General features: G+C 38.4%; 2 protein-coding genes across 4 annotated transcripts in view; both read left to right on the top strand.

Moving 5' to 3' along the window:
- Positions 1 to 25,466, top strand: part of RABGAP1L (RAB GTPase activating protein 1 like) — a 225,455-nt gene that overhangs the window by 72,513 nt on the left and 127,476 nt on the right. The window lies entirely within an intron of this gene.
- Positions 86 to 8,982, top strand: GPR52 (G protein-coupled receptor 52). Its single transcript, XM_054286074.1, has one exon. The coding sequence runs from the start codon at positions 2,064 to 2,066 to the stop codon at positions 3,147 to 3,149; it is 1,086 nt and encodes a 361-aa protein (XP_054142049.1). The 5' UTR covers positions 86 to 2,063; the 3' UTR covers positions 3,150 to 8,982.

The raw sequence follows: 25,466 nt of genomic DNA, 5'->3' as shown, positions 1-25,466 counted from the left end.
GCAGGGAGGGGAGCGGCCGGCACCGCTCCAGCGCCCGGCGGGCTGCGGCGGGGAGGAGGAGGAGGAGGAGCGGGCTCAGGTGCAGGCAGTGATCGCACGGGGGGAGCGGGGAGGCAGCGGCAGCCGCTCCAGCCGCACCGCGGTACCAGCGCTGACTCTCTGACAAGTATTGGACATAGCGGACGCGTGTAGGTGAGAAAGCTTCTCTATTGCTTTAGCAGGGAATTGGAGAAACGAGTGGCTTTTATACGTGCTCTGTTGCTTATAGACAAAGGGAGCGAATAGGCGGAAATATTCGGGGATGTTATAAAATCTGAAAGGACTTTCTGTACAGCGTGGCGGTACACGACAGGAAATTAACTCCAAAAAGAATGCTTTCTCTCAAAGTGCTGCGACAGAATTGAACATTTGGCTTTTCTAGTGTGTGAAATTCGTCCTGAAGACACAACAAGGAGTATCAGAAACATCAGAGAGATCCTGGTACTTTTAAAGAGACTTAAAGCAAACGCCAGCTGAATGACCTTGGAGATGATTTTGTGTGGATTCATTAATTTTCACTGCTGGTCTTCTAGTCTCAAGAACTCTAGGATTAATGATGCTTTTAACATTTTTGGGGCCTTTCAAAAAAACAAGATTGTATCCATTTAATTACCTGCCTAATGATTCCTGAACTAATCAAGCATTTACTTAAAACTGAACACAGAAGATGCTTTTAATGTTTTCTCTCTCCATAGCTGTGAATAAAATGAACAAGGTAATGTTCTGCAAATAGAAGAACATTTTTTTAAGCAACTATTTATTATGCAGATCATCTAATAAATATAGAAACCTTAAACCCCTGAGAAGATGAAGCTGAGCAACAGAATAATGGAGTAGTAAACAATGGCAGCTTTTCTAGTCAAATCAGCATTCATTAGCTTCCCAGCAGAATGCAGATGGAAGTTTCTGAGCTCATTGTGTGGGGTTTTGTGAAATGATTCAGTTGTTGCTACAGAGGTGAGCAATATCATGGATATACCTATGAACTCCTGGGTGCTGATCCACTGTAGTAGATATGGCAGAGTTTCTAAAGATGATTCTTTTAAATTGCCATTGCTGAAATTAAATTCACGAGGTTTTTTTTTTTTTCTGTGGGAACACGGAATTATGATTCTGGCATTTGTTATTGTAATGGACTATAACTGTTTAAAAGAACTGTAAATATTGACATGAGCCTCCAAAATCTATTTTTAAATTATTTTCATTTTTAAATGAATAGATATGATCTTCCTCATTGTATGTGAGATGTATGTTTTCTTTCTTGGGAGCCAGAGGACAAATCTCCTTCATCCCCCCTCCACCTGTCTCCCTCTAAATAAAATTCATTATTCATACCCAAATAGTGGTGAGTCTATTGGAATTAACCTTGACAAAGATGTTTTCCTTACCTTTCCAATGAATAGCATGGGTAAGATAGAGTACCATCTTCTGAATCGAACAAGAAAAGATAGCATTAGAGGATGAACTTTTTTCCTTTAATCTCCAGTCAGTCTGTGATTTAAACTAAGACATAAAGATTATCTCCAGTAACTGCTGGTCCAGGAAACCTGAGCTGTACTGAGGTTCCTCCTTCCCTTCCTCTCCCTCTCTCCAGTATATTCCAAAGTAAATGACTTTCTCAGGAAAATAAGTTAGAGATTCCCCCCCCCTCCTTCCCTGGGAAATGAATGTGTCTGTTTTGTCAATTTTTATTTCTGTTTGTTTTAGAAGTGCCTTGTGTTTGCTAAAGATGGGTCAAGAGCACTGGAGGAGCTGATCAGTGGCCTTTCTCTTTCTGGCTTTTGTTTTTCTTTTCTTTCTTTCTCTTTCTTTCTTTCGTTCTTTCCTTCAAGCCAAGGTGTGCCAGAGGTGATGCACTGATGCTGAGGAGGCATCAACAGCCATGGGACTCTAATCCTCTCCCATGTTAGCACTGGCAGTGTCTGCAAGGAGAGACCGTGAGGCGCTGAAGCAGAGTTTAGCTGCTGTTCAGTAGGTCACCTGCTCACTAAGGCTCAGATTGCACTGTTCCCTAAGCACAAAACATGAACCAGTCCCGATGGATTGAATGGAGGACTCTGAATATGAGCAGTAGTGTTATGAACATATCTGAGCACCTCTCCTGCCCTCTTGGATTTGGTCACTACAATGCAGTTGACATCTGTATCCTTGAGACAGTCGTTATTGTCTTGCTAACGTTTTTAATTATTGCGGGTAACTTAACTGTGATATTTGTTTTCCACTGTGCTCCACTACTGCATCATTACACCACCAGCTACTTTATTCAGACCATGGCCTATGCTGATCTTTTTGTTGGAGTCAGCTGCTTGGTTCCTACTTTGTCACTGCTCCACTACTCAACAGGTGTCCACGAGTCCTTGACTTGTCAAGTTTTTGGATACATCATCTCTGTGCTCAAAAGCGTCTCTATGGCATGTCTTGCTTGCATCAGTGTGGATCGCTATCTCGCTATAACAAAGCCCCTCTCCTATAACCAACTGGTCACACCTTGTCGCTTGAGAATCTGCATCAGTCTCATCTGGATATACTCTTGCCTGATCTTCTTGCCTTCTTTTTTTGGTTGGGGAAAACCTGGTTACCACGGAGATATTTTTGAATGGTGTGCTACCTCCTGGCTAACTAATGCCTACTTTACTGGCTTTATCGTGTGCTTACTCTACGCTCCTGCTGCCTTTGTCATATGTTTCACCTATTTCCACATCTTTAAAATCTGCCGGCAGCACACCAAAGAGATCAGTGACCGCAGAGCTCGGTTCCCTAACCACGAGGGGGATGCTGCTGGGGAGGCTGGGCACAGCCCCGACCGCCGCTATGCCATGGTTCTGTTCCGGATAACCAGCGTCTTCTACGTGCTCTGGCTCCCTTATATCATATATTTTCTGCTGGAGAGCTCCAGGGTGTTGGAGAACCCAGCACTCTCCTTCCTAACTACGTGGCTTGCTATAAGCAATAGTTTCTGCAACTGTGTGATCTATAGCCTCTCCAATAGCGTTTTCAGGCTGGGACTGCGGAGACTGTCAGAGACAATATGTTCATCTTGTGTGTGTTTAAAAGACAGGGATGTACGGGACCCTAAGCCAAGGAAACGGGCTAATTCCTGCTCCATTTAAAGAAAACTGGTGCATGTAATCAAATGCTGAGTTTTGATAGTATTTGTGGTGTCTGGAAACTTGCCAGAGAGAAATGTTTACTTGAACAGCTTGCTGTGGTGTTAAGAGTGAATTTAAAAGGGATCCTGGTGGAAAAGGCAAAGGCAGCTGTAACAAGGGTCACTGAACTCCTGTGAAATTGTCAGGAGAGCAATTCAAGAGAGATGATGAAGAAAGAAATAAAAATCTTCTACAGGGCATGAAGTAACTAGCACATCAGAGGAGGCTCCTTGTAAAACAAATTAGTTAATTACTATCTTACATTTTCCCCCTCGTAGACAAGTTGTCTTTGTGTCAGAGTATACTGTAGCCTTCACATTTTAATGCATTTAAGAGGAAGCAATCAACACCACAGTATGCAGCTATCGGTAAATTATATACTTGAGGACTGTAGTAGATACTGCAGGTAATAATCAGCTCTACCTTTGCTCACGTATTGTACAATTTCAGTTGTACAAAATATCTGCAGTGCATAAACCCTGCCCTGGGCATGATGACGCTTTGGGATAAACTGGCACCTCATGGTACAACTTAAACAGAAGCTCTCCCTCTCATTTCCCATTTCTTCCCATGCTGTGCATCCCTCTATTCCATTGTGTGCAGGTGAGTGAGTTTGAGAGCACCTGTGAGGTTGCCTGAGTTCCAAACCATTCTTTCTGCAGGAGGCAATGGCCCTCCGTGGCTGGCTGCAGCTGCCCATGTCCAATGATTTCCCCAGTTGTTCACTCTCTTGACCCATTTCAGTCAGCACACAGAGTCTGTGTAGGGTCCTTTAGGGGGTACTGAAGTTTTTCCTCACTGGTTCCACAGGTGCTCCTAATGCAGATATGATAATGGCACACAGCAGTGTGCAGCACTGCTTAAAAAATTAAAAATAACTGACCCTTTTCTTTGGGAAATCTAAAGAGCTTACTGTTGTAGCTGTCAGTCTGTTGTGTGAACCTCCACTTGCACATACTGTATTTTTTTAAGAGAAAACATAAATTGTGGTCTGTGCCTAATGTTTTCATAGCACATGGGGTAGGTCAATGCTACAGGATCAAAAAATTTACACTTGCTTTAAGATAAATACTTCTGTGCAGCTCTTTGTTAGACAAGTGTTCTCAGAGGAGGTAAACAAAGCAATTTGGTGTTAAATACAGGCTGAGAGCTTTGGTATGTCCTTTTGTACTGAACTGACTTTCAGGTCCACTGATGAAATCTTTTTGATTTTGCAAGGGCACACATAAGGTTTGTGTAATAAATTGCCAGGGGTTCAGATGCATGCCAATCAATACAATATTTAAATTACAACTTTGAACCAAATGTAATTTTCTTAGATGGTTATTGGCTTTTAAAAAAGGCCCAATTATTGATTATTGGTGCCTTTTAACACTGCACTATTATTCCTTCTTTCACCAAAATGCGTATGTAAAGATTGTGCCTATTACTTTTTGTAATGAAAGCTGACCACGTGTGCACACTTGTGGTTTCACTCTAGAGCTCCCTTAATGCTGTATTCTTTGTTCTGTTGAGGTGGTTCTGAACCCCTATACATATTTTTTTAAACTTGTAAGAAAGTTGAATCAATGGAATAAAGTAGTATTATGTAATCAAACTGAGCCTTGGCGTTAGTTCCCTGATGTTACATGCTGTTCTCTGGGAAAGTCCTTTTGGGTTAGGACTTGAGTGAACTATTTCAAATCCAAATGTCAAAGCTGCTTACTTGATGTCTAAAATGTTCATATTCTGGTTTCTGGCATTCTACATTTTCAAAGTAGACTTATTGAAACATTCCTTGAGCTGAGCTGTTGCTGACACCCAGCTCTCCACAGGTATTAGGGAAAAATGAGTAGTGTCCTTTGCATGGATCTCATAATGCTCCATGTCTACAGGAATGTAATTGCTGCCTTCTTTTGCCAAGTTCATGTTTATTTCAGGAGGTTCTTTTGGCTCACTGCTGCTCTGTATGGTTGTGTAACCCCAACTCTTCCTATAAACATGACTTGGATTCGTTTAGTTTTGTCTTTTTTTTTGTCGTTTTTTCCAAGCGAGGCTTAGACAAGGAGCAACGAAATATCTTATTTCTCACAATTCCCAGGGCTGGTTTCTTACCAGTAAAGTTGTTTTATACCTGTGCTCCAGAGCTGGCCACTCAGAGCTTCTGATTTTCATTGGTTTTTCTGGTGACAAGTTTCTATGGGACCTCCTGGAATCCAAGGAAAGTTCTAGCAGGTGCTTAAAGTCAAACTGACATTTAGTGAGGCCAGGCTGTGGGCAGCAGATGTGTTGTGACTGTGACGCTGTAACTCCAGATGTGTCAAACACCTGAGCAAACTCAGTTGTGCCTTTGTTGAACCCTGTTTGTGTGACCTCAGCAAGTGCATTTGATGTGCAGCTACTTCAAGGTTTATTGCCTGAAAATGGTGGGTCAGGGCAAGGGCTTGGCCTCAAGGGCTGCATCTCAAAGTTTGGTCACCCTGAGGGGCACAGTCAGCAATCTGTTCCTCTTTGCCATCATGTTTAGTGTGTGGAATTGTCAGGTGGAACCAGAGATTGCCTTTTTCCTCAGGCTGTTCTTGGAGGGAGAGAATATGAGAGAAATCCAATACCCTGGAACCAGCTTGTAAGTTCCAAGGTTCTTCACCCTCTTTTAAGAGTTTTTTGGTTTGTTGAACACTGGCTTCATATTGTTGGTGCAGGAACACTAATTTGCTTCCCTGGACTCTGAATTTCAGCTGCTGTAAAGTCATATTTCACCCTATTATTTATTAGTCTCCCAGAATCTGTCAAATGAAATCCTTAGCAGATTTAAGTTGCTTTTCTTCTTTCTGTTTCCCAGGTGACAGGATTTGACCTGGTCAGTCACGTGAATCTTTCAATTTAATATGTGTGTTTCACTTTATGGTAGTGTTTTCTAAACTCATGATTTAAAATTTTTATTGAGGGACATTTTATTACTGTTTACTAATGCTGTCTGAGGATTCCAGCTGGTGCCAAATTCTCTTCCAGAATTAGAAGGCTGGGCATTTTAATGGATTAAAAAAGTCACAGAAATTCCAGTCACCCAATCTGTCACTTTTGATTTTTGTTCTGCCATTATATAAAGCTGCATTTTCTTGTAGGAAAACTTAATTAAGCAATGATGGCTTTAAAGCTGGTTCCCACTTCCATGTGCCTGAGGTTCTTTATGATTTATGAAATACCTGGTAAATAGGAGACCAGACACCAACTAAAGAAGTTGATGTGAAAAAAATCATTGTTGATAAGACAGGTAATGAAAAGGAATGAGATGTAAAATACTAAACAAAAATAAAATGAAGCTATATGCCTGATAAACAAAACAAATATAAATATATATACAAAAAACTCCTTTAGGCAGGTAGATTATGTTGTGCTGTTACATTTCTCTGGAATACTTGTGTTTGCAGCATATCAGGGGCAATGTCAAGGTCAATTACCTTACCATTTTTGGAACCTCATGTCGGCAGCCTAAGGAAAAGCCAAAAAAACTGTGTAATGGCAGCAAAAGAACTACCAGAGAAGTAGTTTTTCTTCACTAAATTCTATGTACTCCCTTATTTTCTGGCTAAGTAAATTTCTTCTTAAAATACTATTCTTTAACAGGAAAGGGAAGTGTAGTGATGAAAAACACATTTGTATCTTTTAAGGTTTACTTGTTGTCTTATAGTAAGATTTTCTTTCCCTGTTACTGCTTAAGAATCCATTTTGTAATTGTACTTGGTAAAGCATGAGGTACTATGCAAGTTTTATTTTTGCGCAGTCTTTGTGCTTCCTCTGTTGAAAAGTTGGGAAAAGTTGCTTTATTTTCCTGCCTTTCACAGGTAGTTTAGTAAGACCTTTTAAAAATAGTAATTTTATTGGTTTTATGATTAATTTTCATTCATTAGTGTTTGACAATGAAGTATCCTTGAGTACACTTAGTTTTTCTACTCAGCAAAAGCAGTAAAATGTCCTTTTATGAGTAAATGAACTTAGCAGTCAATATTAGAAATCAGGATTTAATGATGAGTTATTTCAATAGCTATTCCATTTCAATGTGGAGCTGTTTTCTCTTTCCATATTGCAGTTGTAGCTAAGCACATAAGTATAGAGATTCTTTCTTTTTGCTTACACTCAGCAAAAGCAGTAAAATGTCATTTTCTGAGTAAATGAACTTAGCAGTCCGTATTAGAAATCAAGATTTAATGATGAGTTATTTCAATAGCTATTTCATTTCAACGTGGAGCCGTTTTCTCTTTCCATATTACAGCACATAAATATACAGATTCTTTCTTTTTAAGAGTTGGTGTTGGGATGCTGGGGATCTGCATCTCTGAGGCCAAGCCCTGCTGTTCCCAGGGTAGGAATATCCCTTCAGCAGCTTTCCAGCTCAGTTACAGCACGCTGGGCAGCACCAGGGTCTGGTGTGCCAGGGAGCAGTGCCAGGGTTTCAGCAGGCTGGTGTTGTGAGAATGCCACAATGTCACTGAAGGTGGCAGTGGCCTCCCCAGCCATCCGCCAGGACCAGCTGATTTGCAGATTTTTCACTTTTATTGTCCGTGTCACCAAAAGGAGGAGTTTAAGGCTTTGACTTCATCCCGGCCCCCTGTTCCCTCTGGCTCTTTTACTTATGGATGCATCTTTCTACTGAGGAGCTGAATTTGATTGATTTTGTTGGGGTTTTTTCACTGCAAATTTTCATGTATGCCGTTTGAGTGGCCAAACCAAACACTGCTTTGTTAACTAGGTGCCAGTTATTTAGCAGACCTTTCCAGAAATGCAGCATCACTGAGATGGTGTTTTCCTGTCTATTGCAGAGTTGCCTAGAACATTGCTTAAAGGAAGCACTTTCCAAAGATTACATGTTTTTCGCTAAACCAAATATAGAATTCAAGTAAACCTGATTTTCCCCCATTTTACATAGACATATACAATTTTTTTCTAAGTATGTACTGAATTTATACATAGATCTCAGCATTTTTAACCAAAGCTTATGCCATTATTGTTGATGGCATGAAAGCAATGTATAAGGGTATTTAAGAGGAGCTTCCTACACATGTTTTTTCCTAGTCATTCTGTAAAGAAATTATTCTTTTCCCCATCTGATATTAGGACAATCTCCTGAGCTCCATGAGCTGTAAGTGCTAAAGGAGTGGGATGTGAATGGAGAAGAAGCTGTTAATGGCTCCATGCCCCAGCGCAGCCCTGGGAAAATACTGAAAACCCCTCATTTTTACATCCATAATTTCTTTAGGCTCCTCCTTTGTGCAAGTACTGTGAAAGGTAGGATGAATCTAAGGAAACCTTAATGCTTTTAGCTGCACTGATGGGTGGATAGGAAAAGTAATTTCAGGCAGTAAAATCTTTGGGATTTTATCCCAGTCTTCCACTGCCTGCTGCCAGCCTTAACCCTCTGGAGCAGACTGTGACAGCAGGGCTGCAGGGAGTAATTTTAAACACCATGTGACTCTGTCTGGACAAAAAATAAAGGTGACTGGGAGCAAAATGAAACTTCTCTAAGTGCAGTGATTACCAGGGAAAAGAGTTTCTTTTTTGTGTGTGATCTTCATCCCTGCCTCAAAGCTCACAATCTAAAATTGACAGCTGGCAGTGTTAGAAAAAGAGACAAACATCAAGCTTTTGAGAAGGGGAAGCTCAGAGATGTCAGTGTCCTCATCTGAGGGCACTTCTGCAACTTGACAGCATTATTCTTTGTTTTCTTTGAATGAAATGTCTCTTTTTTCCTTCTTCTATATATTATTTCAGTAAGCACAAATTCTTGTAATCGTGGAAAAAGTCCATTTTATGAGATTTTAAATGAGGGACAGAGTAGTGATTTGGGCAAGTATAACAGAGGGTCCCAAGTTACTTGTGAAAACATGTTCTACTTCAAATTTCATGCACTTTAGGCAGGAACATCTTCAAATACCTGTCCCAGGTGAGGGTTTCCAGTCCTTGTATCATCTCTCCAGCATTGTTTATGCTTGTGCAGGTATTATGGAGAAGTCCTTCTTCTGGAGCAACTAAATTTAGAATTGTAAATGGACAAATGATGTTTTCTGTGATAGATTGCTGTGTTCTGCTTTAGGAAAGTCACTGGCTGAATTTCCTCATAGCTCAGCTGTTTGGGGTCATTAGCAGCTCTGCACAAACCCAATTTTGGGTACTGGTATGTGGGGCTGAACTTATGCATGTTCCTATCATCCTCTACAGAGGGGGTGAGAGATGGAGGCAATAATGCCTTAAACTGCCTCAGCAAGACTTTTTCCGAAATGTGGTTATCAGGGTTCTTAATGGTACGGAAATTTGTTGTAATTAAAAAAGAGAGAGATCTATATGCTGTGAGTAATGAGTTGTTATCTGGTCAAGAACAGAGTAATGTGGTTTTCATCTGTGCCCTCAACATGCCAAAAGGATCTTCATATGGAGAACTTTATTGTAATCAGGTAGATTTTCAGGCACTGCATTTTTTATTGGGAGTTTTAATGCCACTGTATGTACATAAGGACAGTAAGTAGTCAAATAAGGCAAGGTTCCAGTGGCAGCTTTTCCTGCATTTCAGGGGCTTTGGGGACCATTTGTGGCTCAAGCTGGATAAGTTGTAAGCGTGTGCTGAAATTAGCAAAGCCAAGCTGGCAAACACAGGCTGTAAATACAGGGTGTTTATCCAAAACTGCTTTCCCTATAATACTGGATATTTGATATTGTTCAGGCAATTATCTCATGCTGCCTTACAGAAAAGAAAGAAATCTAACACATGTAAGCAGAGCTACATGCTGACATAATGCAATTATGTTCAAGGTTTTTGATTTTTCAGCTCAGGACTCCCATATTTTCTGTGATCTCTTACTTTGGGAGCTGCTAACCAATTCATTATTTCAATTTTCTGGCTGTGCTTTACTTGATCTCTGGCTTTTGAATTTTGGAAGTTCGGTTTTAAATTTGAGTTTTCAATCCAGTTTTCCTGGTTTGTAGCTGTATTCTTCACTTGACTTGTGCAAAAACTTTTTTGGAGTATTGGAAAGGTCATGTCCTTGAAGGGAACTGCATCCAGCCTGAGATGTACTCAGGCTGCATTTCATTGTGTCTGAAAGAAGGATTGCTGTACCTTGTTCACCACATTTCAGGTGTCTTGGCAAGAGCATTAGTCACAGATAAGTTCTCCTGTTGGGCTGAAACATCTGCCTCTGATTGTGTTTGTAAATGTTGCTAACTAAAGAAATTCTATTTTGCTGGTGAATCAGTATTTTGGATGGGGTTTATGGAGATAATTTATCTGTCTGTTGTATTTCCTCTGGTTCTAATGGTGGAACAGGAAGGTTGTTGCTTAAATGCTGCTGGAAGTTTTGTCCACTTCCCCCCTTTTTTTGGGAAAAGTATGTCTGTGATGGTTGGTCATTGATACAATTGGACTTCAGTGATCATCTTATTTTTATGAAATTTGTTGCATTAGTAATGGCTGTAACTTGAAAATAAAAATCATAACAAAGTACTTTTGTAATAACGATATTGATTTTGTTTAAAAATAAATTATATCAAGACGAAAATTCTTTACAATGGTATAGAGACATTTGAAATGTGTTGTATGTGAAGAATACCTGCTGATAATTTGTTTTGGGAAAGATTTGGATTCTCATGGGCAGATGAAATTCAAGAGATTAAATGTAAATATTAATTCTGAAGAAAAGCAGATCTTGCTTTTCATACAATGATAAATGAATTGAATCTGCTTTCTGTCAGGGAATTTTGGGTTTCTGTACATGACCTTATAGAAATGGTAGTTTAAGGAGCCATGGCTTAGCAAAAAGTGTTGAGATATTAGTAATTATAAAAATAATAATAAGATTATTGGAAATCATCTCTACCATTACCATGATGTGCCTAGACCTTGAACCCCAGCTGTGACTAGTCCATGGTAGCACAGCTGCAAGGAATTCTGAGGAATGGCAAAGGGAGAGTTAGTCTCTAGGATTTCCAGCTTAGAAAAGAGGATTAAGGTACAGGGGAGTTTGAGAAATCTGGGAGGTTGGGATTGTCCTGGGGGAGAACTCGATATCATTGTATAATTACTCACTGTTTCAAAAAAAAACCCAAACAACAAAAAAAAAAAAAAAAAAGAAAGAAAGAAAGAAAGTTAGCACTATGAAAACAAACTGTGTGTATCGTGAATCATGGGATGCATTGACCAAAAATTCTCTGGGTGGTAAAGGCTGAAGTGGGTTAAAAATTCAGAGGGTTTAGGGAAGAGTGTGTCTTTGTGTGTGTGTGTAAGGTGGCAGTGGGGGAAGTGTCACTATCATCAACTGTCTCTAACTTTTCCTGCTACAGAAACAAAATACCTTTTGGAAAAGCACCAACAAAGCAGTTATGAAGGGGACTGTATTGCTAGTTCAGAGATCAAGTATTTAGGGATATACTTAAAATAAATATATATAGAGTAGGTTCGAGCCAAGCTATTTTATAGGCAATCATGGCAGAAAGTGCTTTTTAACCCCATGTAAATAGCAGGGTTTTTTAGAAGCCAAAGGGATGCTGCACAAGCAGGGTTGCTGACCCTCCACGGGGTAAGTTGAGTGCCCCAACCAGTCTGCAGATGGTTCAGCAGAAATCCAACAAGTCCTTCCCTTCATCATGCCAAGGCAGGGATTGAAGTGTTGTATTCAAGAAAAAATTAAAAAATCCTTGGTAAAATCTCTTTGCACTGACAGCCTGTTGTGGCTGACTGCACATAGTTTACAGTTCCCAACAAAGAACTGGTATTTTCTCAAGTATTCCTGCAGTCCCCAAAGTTAATAATGAAGAACAGCTAAGATGAGGCAAGTACCCTAATGAACCATGATGAGGATCCCATCCAGCAGCACTGTTCCACTCCTAATCAGCAGAATGTTATCTGTTTTCTGAAGTGATGTGTTATCTATCAAGAAATAAAACCAAACTAGATCTGGAAAGAACTGTCACTGATATATTTATAGAATTGGAAACAGCTCTGCCTGTCAGCAAATCTCCAAAACTATATATCCTTGTTAGTTTTTTAGAGAGGAAGGCTGTTCCGTCTTACTTTTTCATTTTAAAATGGATCAGTTAACATAGTTTTGCCCCTAATGACATTTTCTCATTTGCTTTTAAAGCCAGTATTGAAAGTTATGTTCTTTGAATAAAATGTGATTTTATTTTCTTTTATTCTTGGTCCATCCTTTGGTTTACTTGAGTGCCTAAATCATGAAGTGGATTCTCTATGCTCCAATTTGTTTTCCTGTTTTGCAGCTCCATGTACTCCTGCACCTTCAGGCTAGCTTGAATTGCTCTTCTTCATGTTGTGGAAAAGATGGGAAAATGTCAGACAAAATTGCAGTTTTGGATGTCAGTGTTTAAGTTATTTTGATGACTGAGTTTGTCTTTTTCATTTTCATAGAGTACAATTTCTCATCGTGCTTGCAGAAGCCAGCAAGACTCTGAGTATTTTTGTTTATTTCTTACAGAGTAATTACTATTTGAAAAGAAAAGTGCTTGTACAGAAAATCTTGATTCAGGTGGATATTTGGATTATACTGTAGGGTTTTTTTCTGTTACAGTTCTGGAAATATTGTTGTCACTGCCAGTTTAAAGTACTGAAAAAGGAAGGTGTGGGCACTGGCAGGCATTTCTAATATGTCTCCTAACAATGTTTGCAGTCTAGAAGTCATAAAAAACTGGCAATATTTTTATCCAAAAGCATTTCTGCAACTTTTAAGTATAATTGTGTGTTAGTGTTGCTAGTTATGTACATTTTTATAGAAATCAAACCTATCACAGGTGAATATAACTCAGTTATATTCACCCTTCATTCCTGCTGCAAGAAAATTCCCATTCCCTCAGGGGAACCTTGGAATTTTAAGGAACTTGCACTCAATTTTGCATATTCAGCCTAACAGTGATATGGCAAGCCCTAAACTGATTTTTTTTCCTGCAGCTACACCCGTGACTCACTAGATCTCCTTCCCAGCAGCCTGGAATGGAGCAGGAACATTGCTAATGAAACAAATGTGCATCTGTGTTTGTGTGCTCAGCTGGAGACAATATGTTAACATATGTACCAAAAATCCCATTTCTCATCTCTGTTAAAAAATGCTGCTAAAAAATCATAGAGTGTGAAAGAGGAAAGGGAGAGAGCACTTAGCTCTAGTTTGCTACATTGCACTTCATATTTTTTGTCTATTTTTGCAATGAGCAAATTGACAGGCAGGATTTGAAAACAGCTTTAATTTTTTGTGCATATAAAAATGCTAGTTCTGGGAATATTATGCTGTAGTATTTCACATCAGTAAAAAAAACAAAACACCTTTAAAAATAGAGATTGTTCTGTGTAAACACAGAACAGCTCAAATATCCTCAAGTTATACTTTTAAAAACTTTGTAGCTCTACTTTGTATCTCCAAAGAGTTTGGCTAAATTTTGTTTTAGTTTCTTTGTTGAGTCTTCCCCCTCCCACCAAATTGCATTGCTTTGATTTTTTTAAATTTAATGGGATACTGCCATTTTTCTTTGGAGTGAAATATGATCATATGAAAGGCATTAAACCATTCCATGACTGGATGAAAGATTCAGGATTCTGTCTCACTTTTGTTGCTATCATCAGTTACTGTCCAGTTTGTCTGGTGGACCATTTGAAAATTCAGAATTAGAGTTGGAATCTCAACTGCTATAGGGAGTATGTAGGGCACTTCTTATGAAAAACCTTCTTTTCTATGAGACTATAATCTTAAAACCAGAAAACTGTTCTGTAACTCTTCTATGGTGTGTAGAACTTTTGTTAGATATTTGTTTCCTTGGCTGTTGCTGCAAGAAGCCTTTTTTCATCCTGTGAGAGCTTTGTGCATAACAGAAGGTTGTTGGCCACCCTTCAGTTTATTATTCTTCTGTCTTAATTGTCCACAACAAAATAACCTCATGCATTTAAATCAAGTTCAGGTTGTGGCTTTTGCTGTTAGACCTGGACAGAATGATTTCTCTTGATTCAGTCTCTTCACTTCTTGTGGTTCTTTGCAGCAGCATCTCTGGCAGTGTTTGAGTTGACCTGCTTTCTTATTAATAATTTCCTTTCAAAATTAGGGCAATATTAGCATACATTGTGCTATATTTAGATTCCATTCTTCTTGGAGTTTGATGAATTCACAGTTAGTTTTAGAATGGAATTCAATATTTTGTGTCATGGAATTGGATCCTGATTTGATAACTTCAAGTTTGTAGGCCTGGTTCAGAAGATTGGTAGAATGATCTTTGCTCTGAACCCTAATAAAGTTATATGTTCATAATATTTATAATTATTTTCTTTTTAACGTATAGAAAAATGTCACTAACATTGAACACAGACCCAGTTGTTTACTTCTCCTAACAGAGAAGTAGTTTTGATAAATCAGCATGATTGAAACCTTGCTTTCAACACTGATAGAAAGGGCACTTTCCTTCTTTTTGGTTTTGGTTTGATCTCTTGTTTTTAGAACAAGAAATATTGTTCAAATATGTAGTGAAATCCTGTAAAAATGGGCAATATTCCATTCACAATCATTTCATTGTTAGTTAGGTAAGTCACAGGAGGTAAATATAGGATATAGGTATGGTATATATAAGTGTACTTACCTATACTATTTTTATATATGTATATCTATATATGTGTGTGTGTGTATATGTGTATATATAGGTATAGGTAAGTATATGTAAGTGTATAGGAAAACGCACAAATCCATTCTGAGCTAGGGTGAAGGAGAATGTCCTTCCTCCTCAGGCTGTCACATGCAGAGATCCCATCTGGGAGCATGGAATGGGCTCCAGATTGGGATTGGAACTCATCCAGTTGCTGTTACCAACACCTTGGAGCAAACAGAACAAAGCACAACCAGAGCAATCCTTTCACCAGCACTGACCCCTCCAATGACAATAGGAATTTAATCAGTGGTACTGCAAAGCATTCATTCCCTTGACTCAGTGTGGGAAGGTGTTAAGTTTGAACTGTGGTCAGAATATTTTGCCTAAAACCTTTGCCTTATTTGTGAGGATGTTTCTTTGTATTGTTATCAAATATTGGCTTCTGGAGCAGTTGTTTTTTTACACTTCTGATTAGCTAATTTATTCCTCTCAGTAGGGCAGAGCATGAAAGAAAAGAGAAGCCAGCTTACTTATATTCACCTTTACTAGGTTTAATTTCTATAATTTTCTTTTTTTTTCTATGAAAATAATTTATTTAGACCTGTGAAGGGGAAAATTACCTAGAAATGCTTGTTGCTTTTTTAATTCCTTAATTTTCTTACTAAAAATTACTTGGGGGGGAAAAAAAAAGATGGGTTTTTTTTGTGGTTTCAAACCACTTTTTCTACTTCGTTGTGCATTATTACTTTTATCTTGAAGAAAATACCTGATGACCTAAATTTGATCTGTTCTTGCACTTTCTCAGTCTCTAAGCTTGTATTCTCTTTATATTGTTTAAACTTCAGCTAATATTTTTTCGTCTTTCAGGAATAAATTCTCCATCCTGTAATATACCTAAGATAAATCCACCTTCCTCCCTGCCTCCCATTTATTAAGCGATGACCAAAACTTTGACCAAAAGCTGATCCAGATGGGTTCTAACCAATTTTGCACTTCTTGATGGTCCTTTTTTGCCTCTCAGAGGTTCCCTGTTCCTGGCACATCAGTAACCTCACTGCTCCTCTTCCAAACCTCAGTATTGTAAGGTAGATACCCACAGGGAAAGATCTTCAGATTTAAAGGTTATTCTAAAATGGCTGTGAGAGTGGCAATAAATAATCAAGAATAGCTAGGGCTTTTGGAGACAAAAATTGTATTTCACGGCTTTTAGAGCTTTGGATATTGTGAACTTTTTTGAGGTGCTGCAGAGATAGAACAGCACTTGGATATCTGGGGATTTAAAGTAAAATTCTCAAACACTCACTTGAAGCTCCTAAATAGACCTGGCCTGATTTTTCAGGATTGCTGAGCAACCCAAACTCTCATACAGGTGACTCAGCAACTGTAGATTTTGTACTAAAACAAGTAAATAATCTTCATAGATAGTATGTAAACTTGCTGAGGTCTGAAATTTTATTATTTTCTAACTCATATTTTACATGAAGATTGTTTTTTTTAGCCAAGAGAGGGATTACAGTTATTTAACCTAAATTCACTTTCTGATTGTTATGTTGTCTCCCTGGAACTGATGGTTACACTACTGACAGGAACACTGTTATTAGCTAAATGTAATGGGTTGTTTTCATTCCTCCTATTTTTAATTCATTTATATATATATATATTTAATTCTTTTTATTTTGTCATTCTTCTCTTTTTCTGATTCTCCCTTTTCCATGTAGTTGCAGCCAGGTTTTGTAAGGCTTTTTGAGCAAGCAGTGCTCCATGTTGTCCTGAGAGCATTGTGGGTGGAAGCAAAATGAGTGGAAGTGAGGAAGAGCTGTTGGAAGAGGGGACTGAAACTGATGGAAGTTTGAATTCTTTTCAAAGGTGTGTTTAGGTGGTTCCTCCTAACAACAAGGTGTCAAATAGCAGATTTTCTACTTTTTAGTATAAATTCAAAACTGCAAGTCTCCATGCCATGAGCAATTAATATAAAGCACTTACAAATCAAGAAGGATTTTGGTCAACAAAAACTATTTCCAAGACTCAGAGTTCTACTCCAAAAGAGAGATTTTAACTGGGTTAAAGGTTGAACAATATGGGGGTAAATGAAATCAAGTGAAACAAATATTGGAACCTTTGTTTGCTATTGCTGGTGCAGTGGTGGCGCCTATTGCACCCTCATGGAGAGCTTGGTCTTGCTGGGCTGAATTTTCATTACACTTATTTTTTAGGTTGCTCCTAATTATTTTTTAATTTATTTTTTAAGTTGTGCTCCTGATCTCAGCAGTCCCACTTTGTCCAATTTCCAGGATGGATGACTTACACTGCTCTTCATCTATTAGATATGAGATTGGTATAAGAAAAAAACAGGAGATAACAAGTGGGTGGGAATAAATCACAATTCTGCTCTGTTGGAATAGACAGCAATTTTTCTCCTCCTTCCATCATCCAGTAAAGATTTCTTTTTAACATTCTTGTTAATGTCAAGAAGCAGAAAACATCCATTCTTTCACTGTTTTTTTTTTCCAATTACACTGTTTATGGAACAAAACAGTTCTGTTAGAAATAAGAGTTTCTTAGAAGTCGGTACTGTTACGTTTGTATGTGCTGTCTTGATTTGAGCAATCATAGCTGTAAAACAGGGTTAGAAAAGCATCAGCTGAAAAACTGTGTTTGGGAACACCTTGTTTGCTCAGTCTCTGGGAACTCTTGGTGTGAGGCGAGACTGCACCAGAGTGATCAACAGCTTGTCTAAGGAATGAACCAATGTCTTTAGTGGGCCAGGTATGTAAATTCATTGAGATTAATAATTCATTTTTAAAAAAATTGAGTTTTTGAACTCCATTTCTCAATGTTGTCCCCAACAATCACACAATTCCAAGCTTTTATGGGACTGTGTGAAGAAAGGCTTTGCTAGAATAGTTAATTTTCCTGGCTTGTGGGAGCAGGATAAGAGGACACAGCCTCAAGCTCAGCCAGCAGAGTTTCAGGTTGGACATCAGAAGGAATTTCTTCATGGGAACGATGCTCAAGCATTGGAAGGGGCTACCCAGGGAGGTGCTGGAGTCCCCATCGCTGGAGCTGTTCAAGGAACAGCTGAGCGTGGTACTCAGTGCTCTGGGCTGGTTGACAAAGTGGGGCTGGGTCATAGGTTGTGCTCAATGATCTTGGAAGTCTTTTCCAACCTAATTGGTTCTATAATTCTGTGAAACTGAAAGCCTGGGAGAGAATTTCTCAGGAAGGCTGTCAGAGTGTTTCTCAGGATAACCAGACAGGCTGATTTTCTGAGTTTGGAAATTTTCTGCCTTAAAGTGTGAAGAAAACTTCTGCTTCTGATGAGGCTGCATTTTCTACATATCAACCCCAAAAATACCTTGCAACAAAAAACACTATGAAAAATCTTACACTGACATTACTGGCAAGTTTTCCCCATAAAAGTAATCTGAAGAATCAAAAGAGTGATGTGAAAACTCTTATCCTGGGGAGTCAGCATGCTTCAGAATGGGCCTCTGTAAATTATGTGCAAAGCAGGAAAGCATTTAGCAATTCCTTTTGTTACAGCCAGTGTTCTGAAATCTGAGGGATGCTGCAGCCTCTGGCAGAGGTCTCTGATGCTCTGTCTGAACTGTGTCATTCTGGTACCATTAAAAAAGAAATACTCTACAGTGAAAAATGAAATTTTTGATGCCAACTTAACCACACTTCTCAGGCTGCCAGTACAGTTAGTGGTCCATGTTGATGGCTTTTCCAGATGAATAAGAGAGAATAATATCCAAGCTATATGGTCAGGACACTAGAATTCTAGTTAGAGTCTAGGTTGTTAGTGCAGGAAACACTGGTTCACACTACATATAGCTTTCTAAAGCCTGAGTAAAATAGCAGGATAATTCTAATACTTACATGGATGTGCTATGGAGGCTTAAATCAATGTTTATGGGATTGTTGTAGCATTGCATATGGGAAGATTAAATGAGCAATAAATTGTACTGGTAGTGCATTTATGGAGAATGTGGATGGGGATGAATTACTGACTGTAAATAAATGTAAGGCTTTGAAACACTGTTTGCAGTGTAACTCGTGATGCTTTATTCAAAATAGGGAGCTGAGAAAAAATATTATTACTGTGAATAGATACTTTAGTGATTGCTGTAGTGGTGTTCCCCAGGTGCCTCATGCTGCACATGATGCCAATTATTGTTGATTATCATGTGCATTTTACTGTCTTCTGTCCAGGTTTAGATGCAGAGGTCTCTGTCCTCCCAAAAGAGCAACTAAGTATTTGAAGTTACCAAGGAAAGAGCAGAATTATTTTGTTTTAATAATGAACAAAACACAGCTGACCTCAAAAGTAACAAAAATGAAGGTACAAAGCTGTGGGCAGGGGCGTAATTGTGGTTCCCTTTGTGAAGGAAATTGTGCTGTATGTTTCTACATGAGAGTTAATTTCAATCTTGGAGAAACAAGGAAAGTGAACAACAAAGAAGAAATTGATGCAAGAACAACTTGCTCAGCCTTACCTAAATATCAAGCAGAAGTGTGTAAACCACAAAGCAGAGGAGGAAGGTTTTGACCACAATTTAGAACATGAGTGATTTTTGTCATGGATTTAAACCTCCCAATCTACCTCTCCTCAAGTCATCAGGACCACACACTCAGAAATAAAAAAAAAAAAATCCCACTCTAAATGTAGTGTTCCAGCCTTTTTGAAATACATGGGTGGGTTTTGGTAAGTAACTAGCTAGTTATTCACAAGTACAGCAAGTATTGGCTTTGCAATCAGTGCTGGGCAGGACAGATTTGTAGAGGCAAGAATTTAGTGAAAACACAAATTTTCAAGTAATTTGTTTTTTTTTTTTCTGATTTACTGGTCATAATCAGGTTTTTTAAGAATATATAAATAGGCTCCAATTAAAAATGCCAAGTGCCTTTCCTATATATGTCAGTGAAAATCTCCTCCTGCTGCCCATGGCCATGGGTATTGGAGGGAGATACAAACTGAGAGAAGGCTGGAGTAGGTGGGAAAGATTCATTTCCATAAGAAATGAGGCTAAAAATACATTTTAATGCATTGCTAATAGTGATGGATTGCTGAGAGCAAGTTTTATGAAAAGCTGTCTTAGGCAGTTAGAGGATAACATTGTTCTGTAACTGGGTACTGAAAGCAGCCTTGGACTTTTTGTTACAAATGTAGGGGAACTGAAAAGATAAAGGAGAGGTCGCAGAGTGGTGGTGAAGCTTTTACAAACAGATTTGAAACAGAGACAACACCCATGAACGCTTTTAATTACAAGATGGTGTGTGAGTAGTGTCAGTGTTAACATTTTGTCACCATTATTGAAGTTACTGAAACAGTTTCAGGAGGGAGGCAAAGTTTTGTAAAGCCTGCTCAACTGATTCAACAGCAAAACACCTGGGAGAATAAAGAGAAGGGATAATAAATATATTGAAAGTGGAATGTATAATGGACTATTTTTACCTGAAGTACTGTGTGAGGATTCCTCTGGATATTGCTTTCTTAGCTTTTGATGTAGCTTTTTTCATTTCCAGTCTCCAGAAAAGAACTTTAAGTTGCATGGGACTGAAAGCAGAAGAGAAGGCACAGGCTCAGAGGGAGTAGTCTGGTAGTTCCCCCTGTTGCCGCATGCTGGTCTTGTTGTTTCCCAGGAGGGAATAACTGACCGGCCACAGGTCTGAAGGAGCTTTCCTCCTGCCTCCCATGGCACACTTGGCTTTGTCCATTTGCCCAGAGGGAAATGATGGAGCCCCTGAGCTGTGCTGGGCAGCACTGCAGGGAATGTGGGTGCCGTGTGCATCAGGATGGCTGTAGATGTGCTTTATCTGAGAGGATTGTTCAGTTTGGCCAGTGAAATAGAAGAACGATATTGCCCAGTAGGTGTCAGTTGGGATGCTCTCAGGCTACTGCTGAGGAGCAAAGGGAAATAGAGCTTTGTCATTGCTGAAACCAAGGAGATTCCTTGCAGAGTGTGGTGGTGTTCCAGGGGTCCCTGGATGAGGGAAGAGATGAGAATCTTGACTCCATGTTTCAGAAAGCTGATTTATTATTTTATTATATATGTATATTATATTAAAAGTAAATGATATATTAAAGCTATACTAAAACAATAGAAGAAAGGATTTCATCAGAGGGCTAGAAAGGAAGGAGAAAGAATGGAATGATAATAAAATCTTGTGTCTGACCAGAGTCCCAACAGAGCTGGACCTGTGATTGGCCATTAATTAGAAACAAGCACATGAGACCAATCACAGATGCACCTGTTGCATTCCATAGCAGCAGATAACCATTGTTAACATTTTGTTCCTGTGGCCTCTCAGCTTCTCAGGAGAAAAAATCCTAAGGAAAAGATTTTTCATAAAACATGTCTGTGACAGCAGAGAGTGAATTTTCTTAAGGAGGGGCATCAACTTCAACTATCAACTTCAGTTTACCTGACTTAATTTTATGACTTTATGTTAGTAATTATTTAAAGTAACTTCCGTTTTTTCTCAGAAACTGCTTTGTAATTTTCACTGTAAGAGTGTCAGTAGACTTTCAAATGTCTCATCTTCATTTCTTGTTACAAACCATCTACCCTGCTGGTGTACTGCATGGCAGCACTGCTTCTCTCCTCTGTCATTTCCAACAGAGTAGGTGCTGGTAGGCAGAAGCCAATTAGAGATAATTGCTTCTTCTGAATGCTGCTGTCTAAAAGAAAATAACCTTTATTCCTCTTAGCATTGGTCATATTTAGTGCACGTACAACTGCCAAGAGATTTAACCACCATTAAGTGGAAATGGCACCTGTCTGTTTTAAGAAAGATTTTAGCATAAAATGTTCCAAATCCAGTGACAATGTATAATGTTCTGTATGCTAAATGGAAATGTAGTGTACTCATTTGTCTTAATTAGAGCCAGTAATTTTCTCCTTACAAGTCAAATGTTAATACATTTTTCCTTTTAATTTGTATACTGCTCAGATTCCTTTAGTATCTAACATATTAAATACATATACATTCACAATTTAAATCAAATGCTACAGCTGTTGCACAAAATTTAATAGTTATTATCATATTCCCCATTTATGTTAAGAACTTTGGTGTCACCATGTCCTGTTGGCCGCTGATCTGGTTCTTTAAAGCATGCATCTCTCTATGTTCTGATTCCCCATCGTGCCAAAAGGCTTGGGAAATATTCCATGGTTATGTGAAAAGCCAGTAATTTTTTCTTAGCAAAGCATGTGTAATTGTGTTAAAATCAAAAACTAAAAGTAAAAACCAAGAGTAATAATGATTTAGAGCACTGCTCAGCCTAAGACTTTGAAGAATAATGATGGTAAAATGACGATGTCTGAGTCAGAGCTGAGGTAGAGTTGTGCTACTTACATGAAGCTAAAATGAAGCAGCAGCCTCATTGCCATCAGTGTTAGCAATGGAAATAATATGGGTTCTAGGTAGTATTTACTGACGTGGGAGTTCTTCTATTAGTGAGATGGAGGATTTGCAAACAAAGGGAGGAGTTTCCAGTGAGGCTGCTCAATAAGACAAGAAATAGCCCACACAGCACAAGCAAGGTTTGGGGTAATGTACTCAGATTCAGTGTTTTCCAGTAGTTGCACAAAACAGGCAAATGGGGTCATCACACTACATACAAATAAAAATTTTGCTTGTTTTGTTACTGTTTGATGTGAGGAAAATTTTGAATCCTTGTGGAAGTATATGCAAAAAGAAGTCTCCAAATTATGAGGAAAGCAATTGAGTTGAGTAGTTTTCTGCTCTGAAAAATTTCAGGTATTTTTTCAGTTTTCTAAGCAAGGCCCATATTTTGTAGGTCACTGAACTGTTCAGCTCCCATACCCAACATGGGGTGTAGTGTAGCTGCTCAAACTTAGGTATTTATGTTCAATCATTTGTTCTACTTTATATGAAAGATAAATTAAGTTATCTCTGTACAAGGCATTGCCTACTTAGACTCGGCTGGTCAGGTATATATATATATATATTTTGTGGTTCCCAGAGTGTACAGCTACTAATAAAAGTAATTAATTTGCTTTGTGCAACTTCTTTACCAGCCAAGGCTCTTGCCTTACTCTTATTCTTTTATTTGGGTTTTAGATTTTCTTGTATGTATATTTGCTAAGAGGAATTATTGGTAGGAATCCTGGAAGGAGAAGGTCTCAGGTGAGAGTTTCTCTTGAAAACTAACCTTGGTTTTATTTCTCTTCTAAAAATACCTCTCTCCTTCTTTTCATGTTGTGAAAAATTAATTCAGCCCATTTGCCTGCCCAGTCTCTAGTGTGAAAGTGGGAAAAATCTGTCTTGGTAGGATTTACCAGTGCTAATTCCATGTCCACAATCCTTTGAACAGTGCTATTTTCTGTTTCTGTTATTAGGTTTTTAGAAAGATACATTTGGGATTTTTTTGTTTGCAAAACTTAAAAGCATTCTTCCTGCTTGAAAATACTGGAGGGGAAAAAAAGATAAATTTATTTATGGAGCCATTTCATTAGGTAAAAACTGACTCTCTGAACATGTTACTTTACTACATTTACATGCCAAACAAATTCTGGATATGATTATATTATTGAAAACCAGAGAACTTTGAATCCACAAGGTCTGAGGATTTATTAAGTCCTTGATAAAATGTGTATTTGCGGAATTAAAAATTAAGTTACTTAATTTTGTTAAACACATCTATATAGGAGATTAGGAATCAGGATTAAAAATTGAGTGATGGAGAACCTTCCTCATATCAACAGAGATTGCTGTTCTTTATGAGAAATTATCAATCACTGGTTTTGTCTCTTTAATTGCAACAATTGCTAAATAATTGCTGAAAAATTGCAGAACTTTGTCTGTAGCTTTCAGTAAACCCTTCCATTATACAAAATCTATTCTTCACTAAAAAGCAAAGTAGAAATGTAAACAGATTATCTACTGTCTGAACATAATTTGTGTTTGTTGGTCTCTGTTAATGTCAAAGCGATGTATGTTGGTATTAGCAGTCAGACATGGATTACTTTCAAGTGCATTCCCCTTTCTCCTGATTCCTGTCTCCTGGGCCTGAGCCCTGACAGAATTACTGCTCTTTCTCCTTGAAAAAAAAGAATCTGCAAACTCCTTCTTTTGCAGCCTGTATTTTGGCCCCACAATGTTATTTTCATGCACTTCAACTTGATTTAAATGGCAATTTTTTTTGTATTATATTTCACTTCTTTCTTTTAAATATAAAATGCTACTTGTGTGTTTGATGCATATAATTTCTTTAAGACTTTCTGTATTCGACTTGGAGATAGTGATTTTTCTAAATTTAGAGTTGAAATACAGCGTATTGTACATACTATTGTCTTTTAATTGTAGGGAGTGCTGAGCGATTTTTAGTCCTTAGAAAATTTAGTTCTTATTCTTCAAATGTGACCAATTATCCAACACAATTCGTTGTGGGTGTGGGTTGGTGTGGATGTGGCACAGCGAGTGGTGACATGCAATATCCTTTTTGAGGAGTGTGCATTGTACTTCTAAAATACCTGCTGACAATAGCTGCCAAAATTAGGCAGAAAATTGAGAGGAAAGTAGATATTTGAAGCAGCAACTCAAAATCTTGCCACAGATCTGTACATGAGCATCAGTTAAAATCTGACCATGGTGGACACCATCATGCCTATTCTCTTTCCCCAGTTTTAAGATTCTTCCTGCTCTCAGTTTTTATTTCATATCATGAGGGCACTCTAGCAATGAGAAGACATGCCCTCAGAGATTTGAGGGACCCCCCAAGGTAGCACAGATGGATGCAGCACTGTTGGTTGACACAGTTCACACTTCACTGTGGGGAAAATGCAGCTTCCCCTCACTTTTGGTTAAGATTTTCAGCGTGGTTTGCTGTCATTTCTATCTCCCATAAAATCAAGGTGTAGTTTTCCATCAAGACATGTGTAGGAATGTCTCAAACTAGCATGGCTGGGGAATGGCAGAGCTCTGGCTCCTCTCTAGCGCCTCCCCAACAGTTTTTTCTTGCCTTTCACAACTACAAGTTGGGTTCTGTTTTTCAGTATGGAATTAAAAATATAGTGGTTTAAATATTGTGTTAGATACTAGAAGCAGCTCCAAAAATGAGAAAAAGCCTTTAAAATGTAATTGTACTTAGCAGTGAACTCCTAAGAGCTGCTCAGCTCGTGTCATGAGTCTTTAATTACAGAAGTTAAAAGATTGGTACTTGTGATTTTCCAGATGATTGAAGGCATTCAGAGCTTTTCAAGTCCATGCCACTTCTCAACTCCCCTCCCACTTCTATTTGTTCATTCTCCTTTGGTCGCCTCAGTGTGTGAGTCAGGGAGAGATGAAAAGAAATAATTATCAAAGCAGAAGAACATAGAATGAACAAATTAGGTATTTTAAAAAAATATTGTCAGGATTTGAGCTATACTTAGCATTCCTTTAGTTTTCCAGAACAATGAAGAGTTGCATTATATTTTGAGTTTGCACATATGTGCAAGTTACACAATGCTAAGAATATTCCTAAAAAGCATTTATTGCTCCAGCTTGAAATGTGTAAAAGAGAGAAGCCTTTCAAAGCAAACAGCATGAATTTTTTTTTGTTTTGGGGTCTTTGCTCCTTCTTTCTATTTTTCACCTTTTAAGTTTGTGTTAATAGACTGTCTACCAAGATTTGGATTTATTAAAAATAGTTTTTCATGGTAA

Source organism: Melozone crissalis, unplaced genomic scaffold (genome assembly GCF_028551555.1).
Source record: "Melozone crissalis strain CALT ecotype California unplaced genomic scaffold, PUWL_Pcris_2 ptg000045l_1, whole genome shotgun sequence".
NCBI lineage: Eukaryota > Metazoa > Chordata > Aves > Passeriformes > Passerellidae > Melozone > Melozone crissalis.
The sequence above is the reverse complement of the archived record's forward strand: the minus strand, read 5'-3'. Positions and strand labels throughout refer to the sequence as shown.

Coding starts and splice junctions, on each gene's coding strand:
- GPR52 (XM_054286074.1), top strand. CDS start 2,064: ATGAACCAGTCCCGATGGATTGAATGGAGGACTCTGAATATGAGCAGT.